We start from the raw sequence: 21,924 nt of genomic DNA on the forward strand, positions 1-21,924 counted from the left end.
TCTTTCCGCGCGTGTAACGCGTTAACTTTTTGAACGGATGTTTGTTTTGAAGTACCAGATTTGGTGTGTGAATGCTCTTGCAGGTTCATGAACTGATTCGAGTTTGGAGGTCAACAATTTCAAGATGGCCGAATTCAAGATGGACGAATTTTTGTTTGGCCCATTACTTCTGACCGGGTGGATGGATTTGTCCCAGATTTGGTGTGTGAATGCTCTAGGGTGGGTTCATGAACTGATTCGAGTTTGGAGGTCAACAATTTCAAGATGGCCGAATTCAAGATGGCCGAATTTTTGTTTGGCCCATTACTCTGACCGGGTGGATGGATTTGTCCCAGATTTGGTGTGTGAATGCTCTAGGGTGGGTTCATGAACTGATTAGAGTTTGGAGGTTAACATTTTCAAGATGGCCGAAATCAAAATGGCCGAATTTTTGTTTGGTCCATAACTTCTGACCGGGTGGATGGATTTGTCCCAGATTTTGGTGTGTGAATGTTCTAGGGTAGGTTCATGAACTGATTCGAGTTTGGAGGTCAACAATTTCAAGATGGCCGAATTCAAGATGGCCGAATTTTTGTTTGGCCTATTACTTCTGACCGGGTGGATGGATTTGTCCCAGATTTGGTGTGTGAATGCTCTAGGGTGTGGTTTCATGAACTGATTACAGTTTGGAGGTTAACAATTACAAGATGGCCGAATTCAAGATGGCCGAATTTTTGTTTTGGCCCATTACGTCTGACCGGTGGATGGATTTGTCCCAGATTTGGTGTGTGAATGCTCTAGGGTGGGTTTCATGAACTGATTAGAGTTTGGAGGTTAACACTTTCAAGATGGCCGAATTCCAAGATGGCCGAATTTTTGTTTGGTCCATAACTTCTGACCGGTGGATGGATTTGTCCCAGATTTGGTGTGTGAATGTTCTAGGGTAGGGTTCATGAACTGATTCGAGTTTGGAGTCAACAATTTCAAGATGGCCGAATTCAAGATGGCCGAATTTTTGTTTGGCCCATTACTTCTGACCGGGTGGATGGATTTGTCCCAGATTTGGTGTGTGAATGCTGCAGGGTAGGTTTCATGAACTGATTCGAGTTTTGGAGGTCAACACTTTCAAAATGGTGGAATTTTTATTTGGCCCATAACTTCTGACTGGGTGGATTGATTTGCCCGGTAACTCCTTAATTTAATGATTCACCATTTCAGTGAATCTACCATATCAGGTAGGCCTACAGTGTAATAACCAGTGTAACAATATTTAATACCATGTAATACTAGTGTAATACCAGTGTAAAAATAGGCAATACCAGGTACAGTGTAATAACCAGTGTAACAATATGTAATACCATGTAATACTAGTGTAATACCAGTGTACAAATATGCAATACCATGTAATACCACTTACACACAAATAGCCTACATGATATAAGTACAAAATTGGTACATGGTGTCACACTGGTATGACGTGGTATTAAATATTGTTACACTGGTTATTACACTGTACCTAATGTGGTATATCCACTGTAATAGTGAGCCATTAAAATAGTGTTACCATTTGCCCCATTTTTTCCTTCATTTTCACAATAGTCATTTGGTTTTAAGCCTATGCACGTCATTGATCTATGTATAGATATTAAATATATTTATTTTATATTTTGTATTTATCATAAACGTTCATGAAAAGGTGGACGGGAGTGGTAGGAATGATTGGGGACTGGAAGCGTCGCGTTTCGGGGATATACCTTAAGCAGTCGAAGGCGACTGCACAGGCAGTCTAGTTGAATTTGTGCATGCATACAAAATAATGCTCACACACCCACTTCAGCTTTAATCAGCTTTAATTATTACATACAAAACCATAGAAAAAATGTACAACATCATGAAATAGCACAGGTCAACTCTCCACAGTCTATTTCCTCATAGAGCTCCGGTCATGTTTTCTTATAATATCCAGTAGATTGTCCTTAGTGACTATGGGCTCCTCTCTTCTCTGCAGTTTCTCCTTGCGCTGCTGTTCGTGCAGGTATGGAGAGTTCAGGAGTTGTGGGGGTAGCTGTGAGCCGGTGGGCTTCACGCGGTTTACGATGTGTAAAAACAGCCGTTTGTGTCCGTTATTGAGGAAGGTGATGGCAGTTCCCCTCTGACCCAGCCTTCCTGCTCGGCCAACCTGGAAAAACACCAGCAATAACATTAACACACACGCAAGTCAGCACACAAAAAAACCACTCACTGAAAGGAAAACAGAGTTCGCTGGTGGCTTTGTGTGAACTAGGGTGAAAGTCATTCAAAGTGTTTTTGCCCAATGGGTCTTATTCATCACTTCTTGAAAGGAAACGTGAGGTTGTTGTTTTCGATTGAGTGGGGTAAAAGTCCTTTAAAGTGTTCCTACCTGATGGACATATTCGTCCATGTTGGGGGGCATGTCAAAGTTGACCACCAATTTGACGTTGACCAGGTCCAGCCCTCTGCCCAGTACTCCAGTGCTGATGACCACTTCATAGTCTCCATCCAGCAGTCCCTAAAGACGTATTACAAACAAACAATTGTTTAAAGAAACTCCCGCACACTGACCATTTCGCTGTTCTTTCTTTAATAAACAACGTTTCGGTACTAGACCTTCATCAGGCAATCTCAATCAAAGAGAGATTGCCTGATGAAGGTCTAGTACCGAAACGTCGCCATCTCCGACGCACCTGCCAGCTGAGGTGTGCGAAAAAAGCCGAAGTTTAACAAACAAACAATTAAAATAAAAGCAAAATGCACATACAGACTATAATTTAGTTATACACCTCATAACAATACCATAACAGACTTCCTAAGAATAACTGCTGTAATTATTGAATCTTCTGCTATGGAATTCATTATGCCATGCATGTTATTAACAGGGTTAAATATTAATATTGAATATTAATATTGAACATTATATCACATGTTGTGATAATAAACTGTGTATGCATGCCATAATTCATACAAGATGCAGCTTTGAAGTGCTTCAATAGTTTGGCAAGAAAGCACAAGTCTCCGTCTCGTCTCATCTTGAGACGGGTCTCTTTCCTCTGGTCTCACCTTGAGGATCTTGTTGCGTTCGTGCTGGCTCTTGTCAGAGTGGATGGCTACAGTCTTCAGGCCCATGATCTTCCCCACGGCCTCACACAGTAGATCGGCCCCCAGTTTACAGTCCACAAACACCACCACCGGGGGCTGGTACAGCTTGCCATCCTGCACACACACGCACATGCGCACACTTAGGTGGGTTATAAGAGCTTACAGTCCACAAACACCACCATCAGCGGCTGGTACAGCTTCCTGTCCTGCACAGGGGAAAACAAGGAGGGCAAGGAGGAAGTGGAGAGCAGACTGTAACATAAACATTAGCCTCCAATGCACTTGTGGACCTTTTATACTACATGTCCAGGAAGTCAGGACTTCTTGTAGTTTGTAGAGGTACTGAAGTTATCCAAGGCATCAAAGTGTCACGTGTGGAAGAGCTCAGAGCTATGTTTACCATCGATTAGCCATGGAATGGTTTTCACAAACAACAGAGAATACATGATAGTAGCGTATTAGTATCTTCAAAATGTTTAAAACGGCATTTTCTCTCTGTTCCTTAGCGTCTGCAAACATCTGCTTTCTCAAGAGGTCAGCCAGATGTCCAATGGCTACAGGAGTGGAATTGTTGAGGAGATGCAAGAGGATCCTGATGATGGGTACACTGCAAATGGAAATAACAGGTGTGTGTGTGTGTGTGTGTGTGTGTGTGTGTGTGTGTGTGTGTGTGTGTGTGTGTGTGTGTGTGTGTGTGTGTGTGTGTGTGTGTGTGTGTGTGTGTGTGCGTGTGTGCGTGTGTGCGTGTGTGTGTGTGTTCTTAATTAGGATGTGGATGCATTTTTAGCCATAGAGCTGGGAGTTGGGTCATAGAGAGACCTCTGCCTCAGCTCTGTGCATAGCTGGTGGTGTGAGTCGTTTGCTCCATATCTGGCCCAGGGCCACGGCTCTGAGCCCTCTCATTTCCTCTGCCCAAGACGCGCTGTCTTAGAGCTGTGTCAACCATTTAAAGACGACTCAAATGCTAAAAATATACAGTCAATGGCTTATTCGAATCCCAGTCATTGAAAGTCATTTCTCTATTGGTAAGCGAATATGATCTAAAAAACTGACTTGCACCTGCCCCTTTGCCCAGCTAGACAAAAAATCCATTTGAAAGCTCTTTCTTTTTATATATATATATAAATGTTTAGTTACAATGTACTGTGGTCCATGTTAACATGATTATCTACATATTCTTGACGATGAAAATCATGTGACTGACAACAATATTGCCCCGACACAATATAGACTCAGGGAAGATGGAAATTCCATATGCCTACAGATTTAAAGACCACCTCAAAACTGTATGAAGATCACAAAAAGGAAATATGAAGAAACTAAAAACAAACATTAAGGATTTCAAAGAGTTTCTTCTTCTTGGAGGGCTCCTCCACCCAGACGACGATCTGGCGTACGTTGGCACAGGGCTGGTTCCTCTCGCCGATGCTGATGCGCACCGCGTCCTGCGTTAGCCGCTCCGCTAGCTGCTCCGTCGCCGTGGGGATAGTGGCGGAGGTCAGCAGGGTCTGCCGCTCCTGAGGAACCTCCTCCAGGATCTCCAGAACCTGCTGCTGGAAGCCCAACTTCAACATGGTGTCCGCCTGGAGAGAAGACATGCGTACATCATGCATACAGTAAATAGCAGTAAACAGAGTAGAGATGCTGCTGGAAACCCAACTTCAACATGGAGTCCGCCTGAAGAGAATGAGAAACCATAGGATTACTACCTTGTAAAAAATAAAAACAACAAAAAAACAAAAACGGGCATTTTATATACTTTGTAATATACAATTTGTAATTAGCAATTCATTGAATGTAAACACACCGATGATACTCTCATAAAGTGCACAATTGGAATACAATAATGTAAAGAATATAAGTGAAGACAACAACACTAAGTAAGTAGACCGCACTTGATACTGATAGTAAACATCCGCACTGCAAGACAATCTTTACGATTTCTTCATTTGGGCAGATTCGGGACAATCTACTCGATTTCACGATTTAATATCATCATATCGTCCACCCTTATGTGCATGTATAAATACAGTAAAAAGCACATACGTGGAGTAGAGAAACTCCTATTGCTAGAAACCCAGCTTCAACATGGAGTCCACCTAGAGACAAGGAGAGTGGTTACTTTATATACTTTATTTCTCCTGCTGCCAGAAACCCAGCTTCAACATGGAGTCCGCGAGACAAGATACAAAAGAAACACACATAAACAGCACATAAGTAGAGTACTGGAAACCCAGCTTCAGTATGGTGTCGGCCTGGAGAGAATACACTTAAGTTGAGTCAAGACACTGCTCTTATTACCTGTGATGCCCATCCCTACCCACTAGGGCTGTAACGATACACTCAACTCACGATTCGGTTCGTATCACGATTTTTGAGTTACGGTTCGATACACCCCACGATGACTGAAATGTATCTCCACTGAAGTTTGGAAACACTATCACATCAAATCATAAGGTTGTTTTCTGGACTAATGGGTAAAAAAACGTTCAAAGGGCGTATCACGATACTGCCTCCTTGTATCACGATACAGTATCGTGACTCTGTGTATCACCATTTCTCGGTTCGATACAATATCGTTACAGCCCTACTACCCACCTTATCTATCACCCCCCACCCTCCTCAGCGATACCCACATCAATGATACCCATCTGTAGCCACTTCAGCGATCCACCCCTACACTACTTAGCAATGCCCATTGCTTCCCACGTCTGCAATACCCACCCCTACCCACGTCAGCAATACCCACCCCTACCCACGTCAGCAATACCCACCTAAGCAATGCCTATCTCTACCCACATCAATGATACCCACCCCCTACCCACATCAGCAATGCCCACCCCTTCCAACATCAGCGATACCCATCCCTATTACCCACCTCATCCACCACCACGGTCTTCACTGCGTCCAGCTTCACTGCTTCCTGTTTCAGTATCTCCAGGAGTCTGCCAGGAGTCGCTATGACGATCTGGATAGGGGGGAAAGTAATCATGAATGTTGAAACATGAATCATGAAGGTTGAAACGGGATTGAAATGCTTCACATTGCACAAGTGACTCCCATTCCTGAGAGTGTCCACTTTACTTAATGTGCAAACTCTAACATCCTGTCCTGGCCTGCCGTGCTCAGGCTGTGGCCGTGTATTCCCAAAATCAGAGATTATAAATAAACCCTCTTCCATCGCAGCCTCTGGGCATTAGCTTAAAAAATGACCCATTTTCACAGTGACCTGATTCTTGCCTGAGGCAGTGAGCTATGAGCCATGATGCTCTAACTGCTACATTGACGCACCGTGTTAGCTTTATACCTACACTATATTCTTAATTTTTCCAGGATTAATTCCTTAATTTAGGAATCACTACATGATAGGGGCTCGCTAACATAAGCTCAAGCTCAGATCAAACAATCGTGCATTTTTCTTGTGATGTAGGTTACAAGCTGCCTTAATGGGGATGAATAAATATCTATTTGAATGCACTTACTCTCACCTTGATTCTCTGCTTGTGCCAACACAACTGTGGTGGCATATGAAACCCCACTGCCACAAGGGTGGTGTGCATGCCAAATGTAATGTTGGAGTAAATTAAGTTGCCCCACTACTAAACATCCAGTGGTTTGTTCCTTACCTTGATGCTCTGCTTGAGTCTGTATACCTACGTGGCATGGGTGGCATGGGTGGCATGGGTGGCATGGGCACTCCCCCCCCCCCCCAGCAGGGTGGTGCACATTGGACTAAATAAAAACATTAAATACAAGTCTACTTTAAGTACAGCCAGCAGCCTGGCTCTCTTACCTTGATGCTCTGCTTGAGTCTGTGTATCTGTGGTGGCATGGGCATTCCTCCCACCACTAGGGCGGTGCGCATGTTGGGCAGCCCCCTCACCAGTTCCTGGGCCTGCCTCTCTATCTGGATGGCCAGCTCTCGCGTCGGCGTCAGGATCAGGCCCGCCGGGCTCGATGGAGCTCGACTGGTGCGCTTCTACAGGACACAGCAAAGAAAAGTAGGTATCACTAGATTAGTCTTTATTGCCCCATAAAGATCGATATTCATCAGTTCATGGTATGATAACTTTACGTTTATGGTTTATATTCACTTGCCTTTTGCTTTAACTCAAAAACAGAAATAACAACTTGCAGAAGGCAGAGGCACAATCAAACGCTACTAAGGTCCCTATATAGAGCTGAAGAAAACCTTACAAAAAGTGGCAACAAACATCAGTGGGAGATAGCTGTGCTGTTTCACTGTATGCCAAAAATTAAGTACTTCCCACCCAAGTAGCAAGCTATATATAGTATTGCAGGTCAGTGGCATTGGAGGGCAGTAGCAGTGGTGTGCAATATTGCAGGTCAGTGGTATGAGGGGGGCAGTAGCAGGGGTGTGCACTGTGCACTATTGCCGGTCGTCAGTGTTTGGGATGTGGTGGAGTGAGCAGGCCACAGAGTCACCGATATAAATAGCAGGGCTGAGCCGCTCTCAATGACTCATCAAAACGGTGACTTCCAGACAGTCTGGCCAGTGGCCTGGGAGAGGCCAGGCTAGCTGCCAGAGAGATGGGTAACTTCAGCGAGCCTGCTGCCAACAAGACGGTTAACTTCCCCCAGTCTGAGGACTGACCTTTGCTGTGCACGCTGCTTGGGTTAATCATGAGGCCTTTTCAGTCTGTACCTGCTTTATGTGCCTGCCCTCTTGTGTTGTCTGGTCTCCAGTGTTAAATTAGACACACTGTATGGCACAAAACAAGCTTTTGGAAGGACAAGCCATCATCTAGCAAATTATATCACAATTTTGACTGTTTATTAAATTGTGCACAAAACTCAATCCCAGTGGAACTGAGATGGGTATGATTTAGCTGTGTTCTTCAAACTTCTTTAGGGTAAAGTCACAGCGTCCTATTTACACGTATGTATGTGTTGAGAGGTCATCTGTGCTAATTAACCTTATAAACTTAGAATTTAGACCTATGACACTTCATGAATGTTGAAAGTTACTACCTTCAAGGTGTGACCCACCATGGGCAGAAGGCCGGACATCATTTGAGGGCCCTGCTTGCCTGACCACAGAGTACTTTGAGGTTTCGCCTAGGTGCCCCTACATTACTGTTGTGTTGTTATAGAATATTATGCTTCTATTCAAATGTATAAGATGTGTAGTACACTGCAGGTCTATAGGGAGCAGAGAGCCATGCCAAACCCTGTGTTCTATGCATGCATGTGGTTGTGACAATTAAACTGACTGACAACTCTATCCTGAATGCTTAAGGTTGTTACCTCTAGGGCCCGGACCACCAGTGGCAGAAGGAATGCCACAGTCTTCCCTGATCCTGTGTCTGCACTGGCCAGCACGTCCCTGCCCCCAAGGGCCACTGGGAGCATCTGCATCTGCACGGGGGTGGGCGCCTCGTAACCGGCCTTGTTCAGGTTGGAGCTCAGCACCGGCGGGAACTGGCAATGCGCAAACTCTATGATGGGCCTCGCTACAGCCTGACCAGCTGTCACAATACCAAGCTCTCGTTTGACACGCTGCACTTGCTCCTCTGTCAGGGAAGATATGAACTCGTCCTCCTTGTAACAATAGTTCTGGTCGTGGTGTTCCTCCTCTGCAGTGCCAGAAGAGGAGCACGCTGTCTTCTCCTCCTTTGGCTTACTGCGACTCAGGATCTCCGCCACCAAGCCCTTGCCCATGCTGGACAGGTGGCTGCCTTTGCACTCCAGGCTGCAGACGTCATTGTCGGTGCTGTCGCAGATGTACTCCCCATATCGTCCACACATGACACAAACAGGCTCCCCTGGCTCAGGCCACCTCTGGTTCTTTTTGAAGGCCTTGACAGGTTCCTCGTCGTCGCTGCTTTCTGCGGCTGGTTCCTCGGCTTGGTCTGGGTTGTTTGGAGGAGGGCTCTCAGTTTCAGCATGGTTGTCTGTTGAGCTGTTTTCTGAGGGCGCTAGGTCTCCAGGCTGTTGTTGACATGTTTCGGCTACATCTTCTGGGGTTTCTGTAGCGGAACAACTAGGCATTGGTGTCACGTCGTGTTCTTTTACAGTTATTTTGCACTTCTTCTGCACAGGCGGATTCTCGAGGGGTTTCTTTACCTTCAGTGCTCTTGGCACAAACATCTTTCAGATGATGGGCTAGTCTCTTATCAGATGATGATACTAGGCATAACGGCGCACCCAAACAAAAGCGGCACAATATCAATACCTGAATAGAAGCAGACACACATTAAAGTAGTTTCAATCATGTAAATCACATCACATGGCACATTCCTAACGTCAGTTGTTCTGTAATTTTGATCTTCGTGGCTCTTCTTGGCTCTACACGGTCGCGAGCAATATGCGTCATGTCACAGTTGCATTCTGGGGCTGGTAGTTTTATCGAGGCTCATAGATTCTACGATTTCCCACCCCACTCATGTGCACATTTTACTGGCCACAAACACACAAAGATGCATTCAAGTGCAACAGTGATTATCATTTTAAGCACCTGTCTTTTATTTCATTCGTATTCTGATTTTCTATAGACATCTGTCAGAATGTAAACAGACCAATTTGTGTAATGCTTTACAAATCATGGTGAAGGCTTCTGTTGTAGAATGCTGTACTATTTTGTAGCCCAATAAAGAATAGCTTTTTAATTTATTTTTTTTCATTTTCTCCTTATACAACGGTTATTTTAATGATAAGAACATAATGCACAATAATTAAAAGCATTGATCAAAATGCCCTCCTCAGAAGCAACCATATGCCCCTCTTGGGCGGATCGCGCAGGCGCAGTGTAAGCAGCCTTTCACAGAGGACGGAGTGCGGCAGGAGGAAAACCGCAGAGCCAGATTGAATAGAGGAGGGAATGCCGTAAATATCCCCGATCAAGACGCGTGGATATGGGAACAACCAAGCGACTTCGAGCTAGGATGAAAGACTGCTAGCAGTAGAGGACACATAATAGCCGCTGAATGCTGCATAATTGTGAAAAAGCATTTGAGGATTCGCGTAGTAGACATGAATGCGAGTTATATAGCGTTTGAATGACAGCCCAAGAGGAACAGAATGGATGGGAATTGCATGGACGTGCGCTACCTCCCGGATTGATCTGAGGACAACAACATGTAGGATAAAGGGCCATGAAAACGGCCTGCCTTATCGACGATTGCTGTAATTCGTTCAAAGCCCTTTTAGATCCTCGGAAACTATCAAAATCGGCGCATTAAATTCCAACGGTGGGATGTCATCATTAGCTATTGCATCGTGATCTCAAGGCTTCTACTCTACGAAATTGACACGTCCTGGTGTTAATATGGGTGATTTGGTCGACTCAAAAGAGATTAAAAAGACTTCCGTCGTTCCAACGATTAAGTCCTTTGAGCACTATGATTTCAACAGGGCTAAAATCTCCTCGAGCCTCACATGGCTGGCTTCCAAAGCCTATGGGGCAGGTAGGTGGCGTCTTTTCTTATTATTCCAACCTTTCATTTTATCCTAGCCGGGAGACACCGTTATTTGATGATACTCGACTCTTTCTTATCAATGACCACATTGCCTCTTTGCAGCTCTGACAGCTTTGTCATAGCCAGCCTTTCTATTAGGCTACGCAAATAATACATAAATAGCCTACCATGGATGTTGTCTGAAATAATCAGCAGGGCCTTGTTTTATATCTTTCAGGCTGGAGCCTATAACACAGTAATTAATATTCTTGAATAGTGAATACTGCAGTGTAGTGAGCTAGGGGTCAGTTAATTGTATCCTCTAATCTGCTTTTCATTTCTAATTGCGGACAGTGACGGGGATAATCACATTGGGAATCTAATGCTCAGCACTCCACATTTCATCCTACTGTATGCTTGGAATTAGAAAGCCTAGAAAGGCCATTGACTGGCACTGAGCTTATGGTGGTGGCCACGCTTTTTTACCTCTAAACACAGCTGTGTTTGGTTGGAATCCCCTTTAAAAGATAAAGGGATGTAAGGTTGATTTATCTTATTTATTTCTTAATTGAAAATAAATGATGAATTGAAAAAAGATCTAAGACTTATAGAAAAAGCACCCTTCAGCCTGAGAGCATGACATCATCAGTTGTGAGTCAATGTGGTCGCCTACTGACTCTGTCCTACTGTACATGTTTTCCCCATCACATCATAGTGATCCATCTTACAGTGTCTACTGTACCCCTACTGAAATACACTCCTCCACATCAATTCTCATTTCTTTAATCATGATTAGGACACAGCTGTACTAGTATATGACTGCATGTCCGATCCTTGAGTACAACATTGCAGAGGGTCCAGTAATTTTATGCACAACTCATTGAGCCTGGCCAATGTTATACTTGGACCTCTGTGCAATAGCATTTGAACCAGCACACCAAACGTGAGTAACGCATAGAATAGAATAAAACAGAATAGAATACAATTTAATAGAACCGAATAGAATGCCTCTTATTAGTTCTTTGTATGCATAATAATAATGTACTGACTGCATTGACATACTGTCAATGACTGACTGTGATAGAATACGCTCACTCATCCTTGCAACATATGGCAAATCAATGTCATTTTGCTGTCGTCATCTTTTTTATTAAACGTCACCATATAAATAGTTGTATGCTGTTTCAAGTTTTTAGCAGGTTGTTGCTCTCACTCGCACACCCACACACACACACACACTGAGGGTAAGAACAATGTAATAACGTCACAAAGACCTGGCATATAGTGGGATGTGGGCGTACTATGTAAGAGTATTCCTTTGTGCTTCCCAGGCCCTTAAGCAGAAATAGTGGGCTGTAGTGAGGACGTATGATAATCTGTGTGATTCATAGTTGTAAACCCACACACATATAACCACAGGGTTAACCATACGGTTTACCAAGTGCATGCAACCACTGTTCCATTTTTACACCTGCGTGTGAACTTAAACGATACAGGTTGGTGAAATCATGAGGTAGACAGTATGCTATTGAGGATGGTATTGATCATTTAAAAGTCTTAAACTTCAAAACATCCAGTCCAGTATCATGACCTGAATAAATAAGAATCTTCATGAACTAATTATTTTCAGTCTTTTAAAAGCCTTGCTTGTGATTAGTCCTCTGCCGTGTGAGCTTCTTTTGTTGGCCATGTGTAAGATATGGCAAACAAAGAGATGCAGAGATATACAGATCTACAAGGCAGTGAGCATACGTATGTGAGCTCCGTGTATTCTCCTGTGGTCCAGCCCCTCTCAAACCTGTGAGGTGGTGTGCATATGAGAACCCCATATGCTCTCCTGGGGTGCACCCACTTTCAGACCTGTGCAGCCCCCTTTCAGGCAATGTGCAGACGAGAGCTCTGGAATACTCCCCTGTGGTGCTGCAGCCCTGCAAGGCAGTGAGCATATGTGGGAGCCCCTTACTGTATACTCTCCTGTGATGCATCTTCTCTCGGACCTGTAAGGTGATGAGAATATGTGAGTTCCAGATGCAGTAAGGTGGTATATAGTAGTAAGTGCAGTAAGCCAGTGTGCATAGCAAAGACCTGTGTAGTCTCCTGGGGTGCATCCCCTCACCTGCTGCAGGGGAATCTGTTGTTCATGGCCCAAGACAGACAGCCGGTCGTCCCAACAGGCCTACGTGTGTGTGTGTGTGTGTGTGTGTGTGTGTGTGTGTGTGTGTGTGTGTGTGTGTGTGTAGGCCTGTGGCATGTTGCAAGATATCCACATCTTTGTATTGCTTGAGGATGCTAGACCCAGTAGATCCTTTTGTTAAGAGTACAAGACTACAGTATATTCAACATGTGTAGCTGCTCAAATTGGTCTTATTACAGATTTGATATGTCAAAATAAAACGGGTTAAATGTTCACTGGATTCAGATTTCCAAATAACTGCATCACATGGATTGTAATACAGTAGTATATCAAATGTTACGCTGATGCTCCTTTTGTACACTTTGTTAAATGTAAACAATGCTTGTTTCTGTCCTCTTCTAATTCACTATACAGTAGACCCAGTATTTGCTGTGTTTATATTGGGTGGAAAGAGGCACGTATAACCACACTCTGCAAGGCTACACCAGAAGAGAGGGATGAGCTTATCATACAGATGCAGGTGTTTAATAGCTCCATCTAGCACCACTGAGTCAGCACAGCATAAAATACCCTATGGAGCTCCGCATAGCCTTCTGGAATACCAACAAGGTTCCACAAATGTCTCTCTGCTCAATAAATCAGCTCGTTGCCGTAATTGGTGTTCTCAGTTTCTTGCTCTGGTGCACACTATTTAACACTGAAGTGCTGTATTCATGCTCTTATGTTTATCTCATGTGCCGTCTTGTGTTCGGAAAAGTGCATAAAAATGGAACTCGTTTGGGCTCAGATGAACTGACAACATTTTAATTCCGCTTCCACTTTAAAGAATTTAGCTTCCATTTCATTTCAAGTCCTTTCTAAACTTACATTTGCTACTATGAAGTTGATGAATAGCTGTAACATTTTGTACATGTTTTAACAATCTACATAATCAGTGACTGGTAGTCTGTAGGTTGAAGATAAAATATTTGGTTTTGGAAAGGACATCCATTATCTAAATTATGTAATTCACTTTTGCCTTACTTGGCAGTTTTATAAAGATAGATTTAGTCAAATCTGCAAGCGTCGCCTGCCTCTCTGGTGTATGAATTATTGAGGCAGGAGAGTGAATAATGAATTTGAGTTTCTGCTGCTGCGAGTGCCTCACCTCGCTTCACCGTATGAGGGATGTCCCCTCCTGAGCTCCTGATGTCCCTCTCAGACCTCTTCATGTCCCCTCCTGATGTGCTGAGCTCTTGCTGCCACTCCCCTCTACATGCGGGCATCCTTGAGGATGTCTTGCAGGGACGATGACTATACCTTATTGTATGCATTGTGTAGAGCAGGGCTATTCAAATGGCGGCCCTGGGGCCAGATGCGGCCCTTGGATGGCAAGGTTCTGGCCCCCCACAAGCCCCTTGAAATACAGAATCGTTTTATCGGAATTTAGAGATAAAAGTATGGGTCCTGTATCGAGCTGAAACGGGACATGGGATGTGAAAATGCAGGAAATTACATCTAAGAAATGCAACATTTTCTGGAGAAGGCCCCCCAGACCCCCCAACTCAATGAAGTGTCCCGTATTTATTTCATTGACAGTCGGCAACCATAAAACATGCGTGTAGTTCGGCCCCTTTACTGTGGGGAATTTGAAAAACTGGCCCTCGTTGACATTTAATTGAATACCCCTGGTGTACAGAGATGTGCTGAACCTACTGTGTGATTAGGTTTTGTCCATATGGCTAAAAAGATGGTCACCATGTAGTATTTCTCCATTTTCTGCAATATTGATTTCTCTTGTGCTAATAGTTGGAGATCATCTGCAGTGAAACAGCATGGAAATGCACAAACGCATATCTCACTTACAGGCTGTCATATTAGTAACCTTTTTGCCAACAATAACGTAGACGTTCAACATGAATTTTGTTGCTCAAACTCTATTTTTGTTCTTCATTCACTTCCACAAAAATGGGGGTGGAAATGGGTGAATGTCGGAATGATGATTGAATGATTGAATGCAGTATGTATTCAATATGTAGTACAAGGCTGATTATCGTGATGGACACTGATGTTATCACAGATAGCAATTTTGAAGCAATACATTACCCAGCCCTACCTGCAATTGATATTTAAAGTTTAAACACTATACAGTAGATCTCTATCTTCCAAAGTATCTGTACAATCAATCAGCCAATCTCCTGTCAGCACTCCCTTGTGGTTGCCATGGCATCCTGACCGGTCCAGACAGACATGTTTTTGATGAGATCAGCACGGCCCAGGTGTAAATTGGGAGGGAAGGCAGGATGGGGCTGACATCAGGACATGCATGTGGGCGATGTGGCTGACATTAAGACATACAGGTGGGCGTTTTATTCATCTCAATAAGAGGCGTGACAGTGATGCAGTGAGGAGAGAGAAAACAGGAATGTTGCCATCACATCTTGACAAGACTGCGTTGATATAAGTTTGCAGAGCCAGCTATTTAAGTTTAATGCCAAACCATCACGCCCCTACCCTACCACATCCATGCACAGCACAGACATGCATGCACACATGCAGACAAACGCGCGCGCACACACACACACACACACACACACACACACACACACACACACACAGGAGGGGGTCTCATTAGGAGTATTTCCCCATCTTCAATGTGAGAGAGGGGAAGCCGCACGGCGCCCCCTCAGATATATGTGGAAGCACAGCACACACGCACAGCACAGCACAGCACAGTAGCACAGCAGCATGGCAAGCCTGTAGCCAACTTCAGATGATTTATTTAGGCTGTGAAGGGGAACTCTGCTAGCTGTCAGCCTCTCATCGTCAGCTCTGCAGAAGAGTAAGGGGAAGGCGACTGGTGGGGGGCAGTAAGGGATGCGGCTCCGAATCCTCTCGGCGGTATTGATTCTTCTCACTTCATCTCCACCATGTATTGATGTTTGCCAGTGCAGCGCTACTGTAAGGGCGCTCTGGGCAACATAAGAGAGGCATGGGCAGCAGTTCATCTCCAAAATGTTTCTTAGTCTTCTTGCGTTTCAGTTTTTAGTTTCATCATTCCTTCGCATTAAATGGCCTATTAAATGTTGTTATTGATTCGCTCACACATGCTGTGGGGATGAGGGAGAGATGCTGGGTGACATCTGCATGTCTTTCAGAGGTCATCATGCAAATAATAATTTCATTCTTTGACCTATTCCTGGTAGGAGGACAAAGGCACTGTACACAAGCATGTCTATTCTCAGGCTCATAATTCTCATTTACTTAGACTACTAAATATACTTACCGTACTTAATGCTGTAACTCAGTGGTGTAGTTACTTTTTTATGGTGGGTATACTGTATGCGTGAGCATTTTTTGAAGTGGGTATACTGTATATATCTGTGCTATTCAAAATAATGGATCAATCAATTTTAAGTGGGTACTGAAATCCCTGATATTTAGAAGTGGGTATACTTACTCCGTATACCTGCGTTCTACGTAGACTACACCACTGTTGTCACTGGTGTGGTGTGTATTCTCTGTTGCATAGTGTCTGTCTGTCTGTGCTCCTGGGTAAGGGCTCCAGTCTGATACTGTCTCTTGGCTGCAGCCCTCATGGCATTGGTCCTCTTTGGCAGGCGACCCCATAATACAGCACAGTAGGGCTGGGCAATATGGCGATATATATCGTTATCGTGATATAAAAGTGTATATCGTGACCTTTCTCCTATATCGTTTATATCGTGATGGTAATTTTATCAATTTTATACAATTGAATATCATTTAATTACATTTCATGTTGTCACAATACACACTATAAGTTAATGTAACTGTAACAGGGATTAAAGTTTTCCGTCGCTATGACGGATTTCCGTCAACTGGATTTTCGTTTGGACGGATTTCCGTCCTTATAATACATGTCAATTAATTTACAATTTTTACTTTCCAACTGAACTCAAATCGAGAGCACTCCTGGTCATGAGAAGGGGAGGAAAGGTGTGTTTGGTGTACGGATTTAGTTATACACGCCACCACCGGTGGTGTCATACAACAGATTCACTCAGTAGTTTTGAGCCATCGTCTTCCGTGTTCCAAAAAAAAAAGTACCGCTACACGAGCGGTCAACAATTCAGTTGCGGCGCAGCGCGAGAGATTAAAAAAAACAAATAGCCAACATTGTTGCTGATGGCAGAAAAGACAATAAGTGTAATACTATGTCTTTAAAGTGCAATGACAATCATTTAACGAGTTGGACTGATGTTCCAATATGGGCTATAATAATGCATAGGCTATGCATGGAATGCATAGCTGGAAGAAGGTAGGACACGTTTCCATTATCATTGCACCTGCCGTGGCGGATAGTTAGAAAAAAGAATAGTTTACTTCGACTGCGCATGGTGTCCTTTTCATGAAGGGTTTTCCTTTTAAGCATTGTGACTTTTACTAACATTATTCATAGCCCCAATGGAACGGCTATCATTGGCAGCTAGCTAGGATATACCATGCGTAATACCATGCGTTTCATCCTCAAAGTTTAGCGCGTTTGACTAGCTACGTGTAGAACTAGCTCTAGTTGTCTTTCTGACAATTTACAGTCTCATCTGTAATCATAGCATATTCACTTTGTTGTTGCCGATATATATTTAAGAAATAAGTTAAAAATGGGTTGCATTTTACAGGGGTCTCGGAGGCTATCCCTGGCAGAGCCAATTTTTATGTCTTGTTCTGGGAAGCAGTGTTCTGATGGGTGGACTCATGGTCAATAAATGCCGTTTCGGTGTTTGTTTCACTTTCAAGGCTTGTTGTAGGCTACTGTGTGATGCTATTTCTGCTAACTGGAATAGTGTGCAGCAACAGTTGTGTGTGTGCTTGTTTTTGAGTTGCTCAACGTCTGTGCGCATCTTCTCGGACTATACGCTTCGTTTGAGTTCAGTTATTTGCGCACTGCGCACTCAGGACTGATAGGTGGGTGATTTGTCTTGATTCGAGTGGAAAGTTACGCGACAAGCTTGGGAAAGTGTGTTACTTTCGTTAAACGATAGACGTATGTCTGTGACTGTGTCGTGTCTGCTTGGGTCGTGTCAGCTTGTAGGAGAGAACACGGGTGCGTGTAGGAATCGGGGACGTTTTTTAAACCAATGGTAAGCGTGTGCCTGTCACCGCACATCGAGAAGCAAAAAAGTACCGGTAGCCATAGGTTTTCAAAACGGTAGAACACAAGAGGTAGACTACCGCACCCTGTTTGTAAACGTCAACGTCAAGTTATTTGTAACAGGATGAATAGTGAAAAACATGCAAAATAACCAACAACTAGTTTTCTCCCTCTGATTGCTATGACCAGTGCATTATTTTTTAAATGTCAGAAATACTGCAAGCAATGCGCACCAGTGCTTTCACCAGAACAGTTGCCCATTCTGATGGGAAAGACAAAATATAGCCTACTACTACTACTAAAAAAAAAAAACATAATGGGATCACTGTATCAACGCATTGCAATTCCAAGTCAATAATTCTGTGATATCAGCTAGACCATTTTTAAGCAACACTCATTGTGAATCCATTCTGCATAATGTTGTGAACAATTCATAAACAATGGCTAGAAATAAGAGGAAATAACCAAAACATGCCCCAAATTGCAGTTCAATGTTTGCAGTCTGATATATCCTTTATCCCTCCATTCTCGGCCAGTTCTAGTCAATCTGGTGGCCTTGGCCTGCCCCCTCTCCCTCTTTCCTTTTTCTTGTATTTAGAAATTGGCATCTGTAAACATAGCATTGTAGGCCTACATCTGATTGAGCACATCTGATCTAGTACCTACAGGTACATTCATACTGAGAGTGTATACAGGCCTACTGAGTGTATAATGAATATTCATTGTTAATGTGAAGTGTACAGTTTTATGTTGGTTGAAGTTCTGATTTTGTGGCACTTTCTGGTATTACTGGCGCCCTCAAGACATAGGTCTATTTTGCTCTAGGCGACTGCCCTGTCTGCCTATGCCTAGTGCTGGCTCTGGCACCATTCCTTGCATAAAACCAGTGTATGTTTCGTTATGAGGGCAAAGCCTGGCTACATTGGTTTTCTTAGGGTTACGGAGTGATACTCGATCGGGTGCCTAACCGGTAAAAAAGTTCAGTCAGATGACTTTTTTTTGCTTTAATCCCTGCTGTAAGATAAAATAAAAATATAAAAAAGATCCATTTTAAAGAAAGGTTGTTTTGCGACATGAAAAAATAAAGAGCAAATAAAGAGAATAACTGAAAACGCATGTAATTGTGCTATATCGTGATATATATCATTATCGTGATATAAAGTAATCCATATCGTGATATTGTTTTTTTTCTCCATATCGCCCAGCCCTACAGCACAGTAGCTCAGTGTAGTTCAGCTGTGCAGGTGAAAGACATGGACTATGACCTTCCCCTCTGCAGCCCCTCTAGCTGGCAAGCCAGCCAGGGTCAGCCAGTCTACTATCCAACCAATGAGGCTCACCAACCCCCCCCCCCAAGCCAGTCAACTAGCATCCCCACTAACCATCCAGTCCAGATCTCGGTTCAGCTGCATGGCTGTATGACCTTCCCATCTGTTGCACTGCCAGCCAGCAAGCCAGCACCAACCAGTCAATTCCAGCCAATCAACATTAGCTACCCCACTAGGCAGCCAAACAGTATCCCCCACCAGCCCCCCAACCAGCATCACTCATCCCCATACCAAGCCTAGCAATATCAACCATCACAGCATCTAGCCAGCCAACCACCATATAATTTCAGCCTGCCAATCAGCATCTCCTATCCTTCCAGCCAACCAGCATCAGAGATCCCAGTGGTCAACCAACCAGCAGTTGCTATCCTTCTAATCTAGCCAGCCAACCAACATCTATACTAGCCAGCCAATCAGCATCATCTGGGCTCAGCCAGCCCTGAACCTGGCCTCAGTCTGTGTCAACTTGATGTGACATTGGCTTTCTTTAGGAGAAAAAAAACAGCAGTCAGTGCCATAGTTTCTACATTCTAAATGTTCTGGTGATGACAATTGCTCCAGCTGGCTTTTCATCACAGTGAGTGGATCTAGTATTACTAAAGAAAAACTTGCAAATATGATAATGCAATTACAGCCTATTGAGAATTTGTAGTGTTATCATGGATCGTGATGACCTGTGGTTTGTTTATCATCTTTCTTGTCTTTGCCATCTTTCCTCACTCTTTCATTCATAGAGATGAACAATGACCCCGTTGGTCTGGTTCCCATGTGTGGAAATACCACAGTGTTTCATTAAATTGGCACATCATGACCATTCCACCTTTTGTTCTCACTCTCATACACAATACAGTCATGACCCACTAAAACGGCACCCATGGCAGGATCACATCCATTGTCCCTGTTTAGCTGTGAAATATACATATACGGTGAACTTGTTCTCATGCTTACAAAGTTTAGTACAAGTATAGAAAAGGTGATGTAAAATCACATGTATGGCACTGTTTTTCTGTCTCTCTCATGACCAGGTAGGGATGGTTTGTGTTATTATAACTGAAAACTACTGGCTCCTGTTGTTCTTTATAGGACAAGACTACACACCGACGAAGGTTTATACAACCTACCCATTGTATTATTTTCATAGTAAAATCTAAAGAAAAGTTATAACTTGAGTGCAGTCCATATATCTCATCAATTAGAACAAGAATACAAAAAAAAATAGTTCACTGCAACAGTTCTACCATAGAAGACTCGATTGACAAATAAGATGAAAGTGAGGTACTGTCTCGTCTTCCTACCAGGACTTTACGCCACAGCTTACATTTCTACCATAGAAGACTCAATAGGCAAAAATGAAATGAAATGTATTTATTGATACACAGGGAGGCAACATTTCTCTTTGGCGCAGGTCCCCGACCTGCAGAATATAGTTTGTAAAACGGGGGGCTCATATCCTGCCGATGATGAGGCAGGGGCGAAGCCTACCCCCATTACAGGACAGGGACCAACTGGTGACGATGGCTCATGGGGATAAGGCTGAAGGAGGTTGAAGCGGACCAGGGAAACAGGACATCGGGAGATGTGGGTTGAAAGAGATGGGATCCAAAGAGACGAAGGTCGCAGGAGATGCGGTCCGGGGAGACTGGGTTGAAGGAGACGGGGTCCAAGGAGATGGAGGTTGAAGGAGATGGGGTCCAAGGAGACAGAGGTTGAAGGAGACTGGGTCCAGGAAATGGAGGTTGAAGGGGATGGAGGTGGGGCGTCGGCGTCTGCTTACGCTGAGTAGCAAAGAGCGGAAACAGACAAAAACTTTTAAAACCAAGGAGTAGACATTCTATTGGCTGAAAGCTGAGGATAAGCGAGTGACGTGGCGGGATTCCCCAACCGGGAGCTATGATTGGATAATTAAGGGCAGTGATGAGTGTGAGTTACTGTCTCGTCTTCCTAGCAGAACTTAACGCCACAGGCATACATTTCTACCATAGAAGACTCGATTGACAAATAAGATGAAAGTGAGGTACTGTCTCGTCTTCCTACCAGGACTTCACGCCACAGCTTACATTTCTACCATAGAAGACTCAATAGACAAAAATGAAATGAAATGTATTTATTGATACACAGGGAGGCAACATTTCTCTTTGGCGCAGGTCCCCGACCTGCAGAATATAATTTGTAAAACGGGGGGCTCATATCCTGCCGATGATGAGGCAGGGGCGAAGCCTACCCCAAAGAGTGTGTATGAATTATGGTCACTCACCGGATCCCGTAGGGAAGATCACAACTGAAATATGCAGGGTGGTGCCGAGATAACGTGCTTGCTAGGGGCACCCGGAAAGGGCCCAATGGGTTATGGACACTGTAATGTGATGATAGTATTTAACAGTTGAAGTATTAACGTTATGGAGAGTGTGCTCATATCCTGCCATGGAAAGGCCGGGGGCGAGAGCCCACCCCCAAAGTAGGTGCATGTGTACGAATAGCGAAGGAAGGTGCGGCGGGGGTGGGGAGGCAGTGAGTGTTTGGGGAATACTCACCCAGGACTGCAGATAAAACGCTGGACCTGCAAGATACTCACCCGGGACTGCAGATGAAAAGCTGGACCTGAATAATCGAGCAAAAACAAAACAAAGGACAGTTATATCAACGGGGGATGACGAATGAAAGGCGACGGGTGTACGGACGAGTTGGGCCACCAACTCTGAGCGAGCCGGGCTACCGGCTGGGCTGGGCAACCAGCTGAGAATTGAAGTCGGGCCACCGACTGAGCTGGGCAACCAGCTGAAAAAAACGAAGCCGGGCCACCGGCTGAGCATTGAAGTCGGGCCACCGACTGAGCTG

At 44.1% G+C, this 21,924-nt stretch overlaps 2 protein-coding genes across 3 annotated transcripts in view; one reads left to right on the plus strand and one right to left on the minus strand.

Moving 5' to 3' along the window:
* Positions 1-1,811: 1,811 nt before the first annotated feature.
* ddx59 (DEAD (Asp-Glu-Ala-Asp) box polypeptide 59) lies at positions 1,812-9,451 on the minus strand. Of its 2 annotated transcripts, XM_063200841.1 has the most exons (7): positions 8,365-9,449; positions 6,890-7,075; positions 5,975-6,064; positions 4,428-4,679; positions 3,058-3,210; positions 2,381-2,509; positions 1,812-2,158 (listed from the first exon to the last, which is right to left on the minus strand). In XM_063200841.1, the coding sequence occupies exons 1-7, from the start codon at positions 9,205-9,207 to the stop codon at positions 1,901-1,903; spliced, it is 1,911 nt and encodes a 636-aa protein (XP_063056911.1). In that variant the 5' UTR covers positions 9,208-9,449; the 3' UTR covers positions 1,812-1,900. The 2 variants fall into 2 exon arrangements, with proteins under 2 accessions (XP_063056911.1, XP_063056912.1); XM_063200842.1 differs by lacking the exon at positions 4,428-4,679 and having other exon boundaries at positions 8,365-9,451.
* An 815-nt stretch (positions 9,452-10,266) lies between these two features.
* The window catches only part of camsap2a (calmodulin regulated spectrin-associated protein family, member 2a), a 79,658-nt gene continuing 68,000 nt past the window's right edge, over positions 10,267-21,924 (plus strand). Inside the window, exon 1 of the mRNA XM_063200843.1 lies at positions 10,267-10,523. Within this exon, the coding sequence (XP_063056913.1) occupies positions 10,385-10,523 (139 nt within the window). The 5' untranslated portion in view covers positions 10,267-10,384. The remainder of the gene's footprint in view (positions 10,524-21,924) is intronic.

This window comes from Engraulis encrasicolus, chromosome 6, assembly GCF_034702125.1.
Source record: "Engraulis encrasicolus isolate BLACKSEA-1 chromosome 6, IST_EnEncr_1.0, whole genome shotgun sequence".
NCBI lineage: Eukaryota > Metazoa > Chordata > Actinopteri > Clupeiformes > Engraulidae > Engraulis > Engraulis encrasicolus.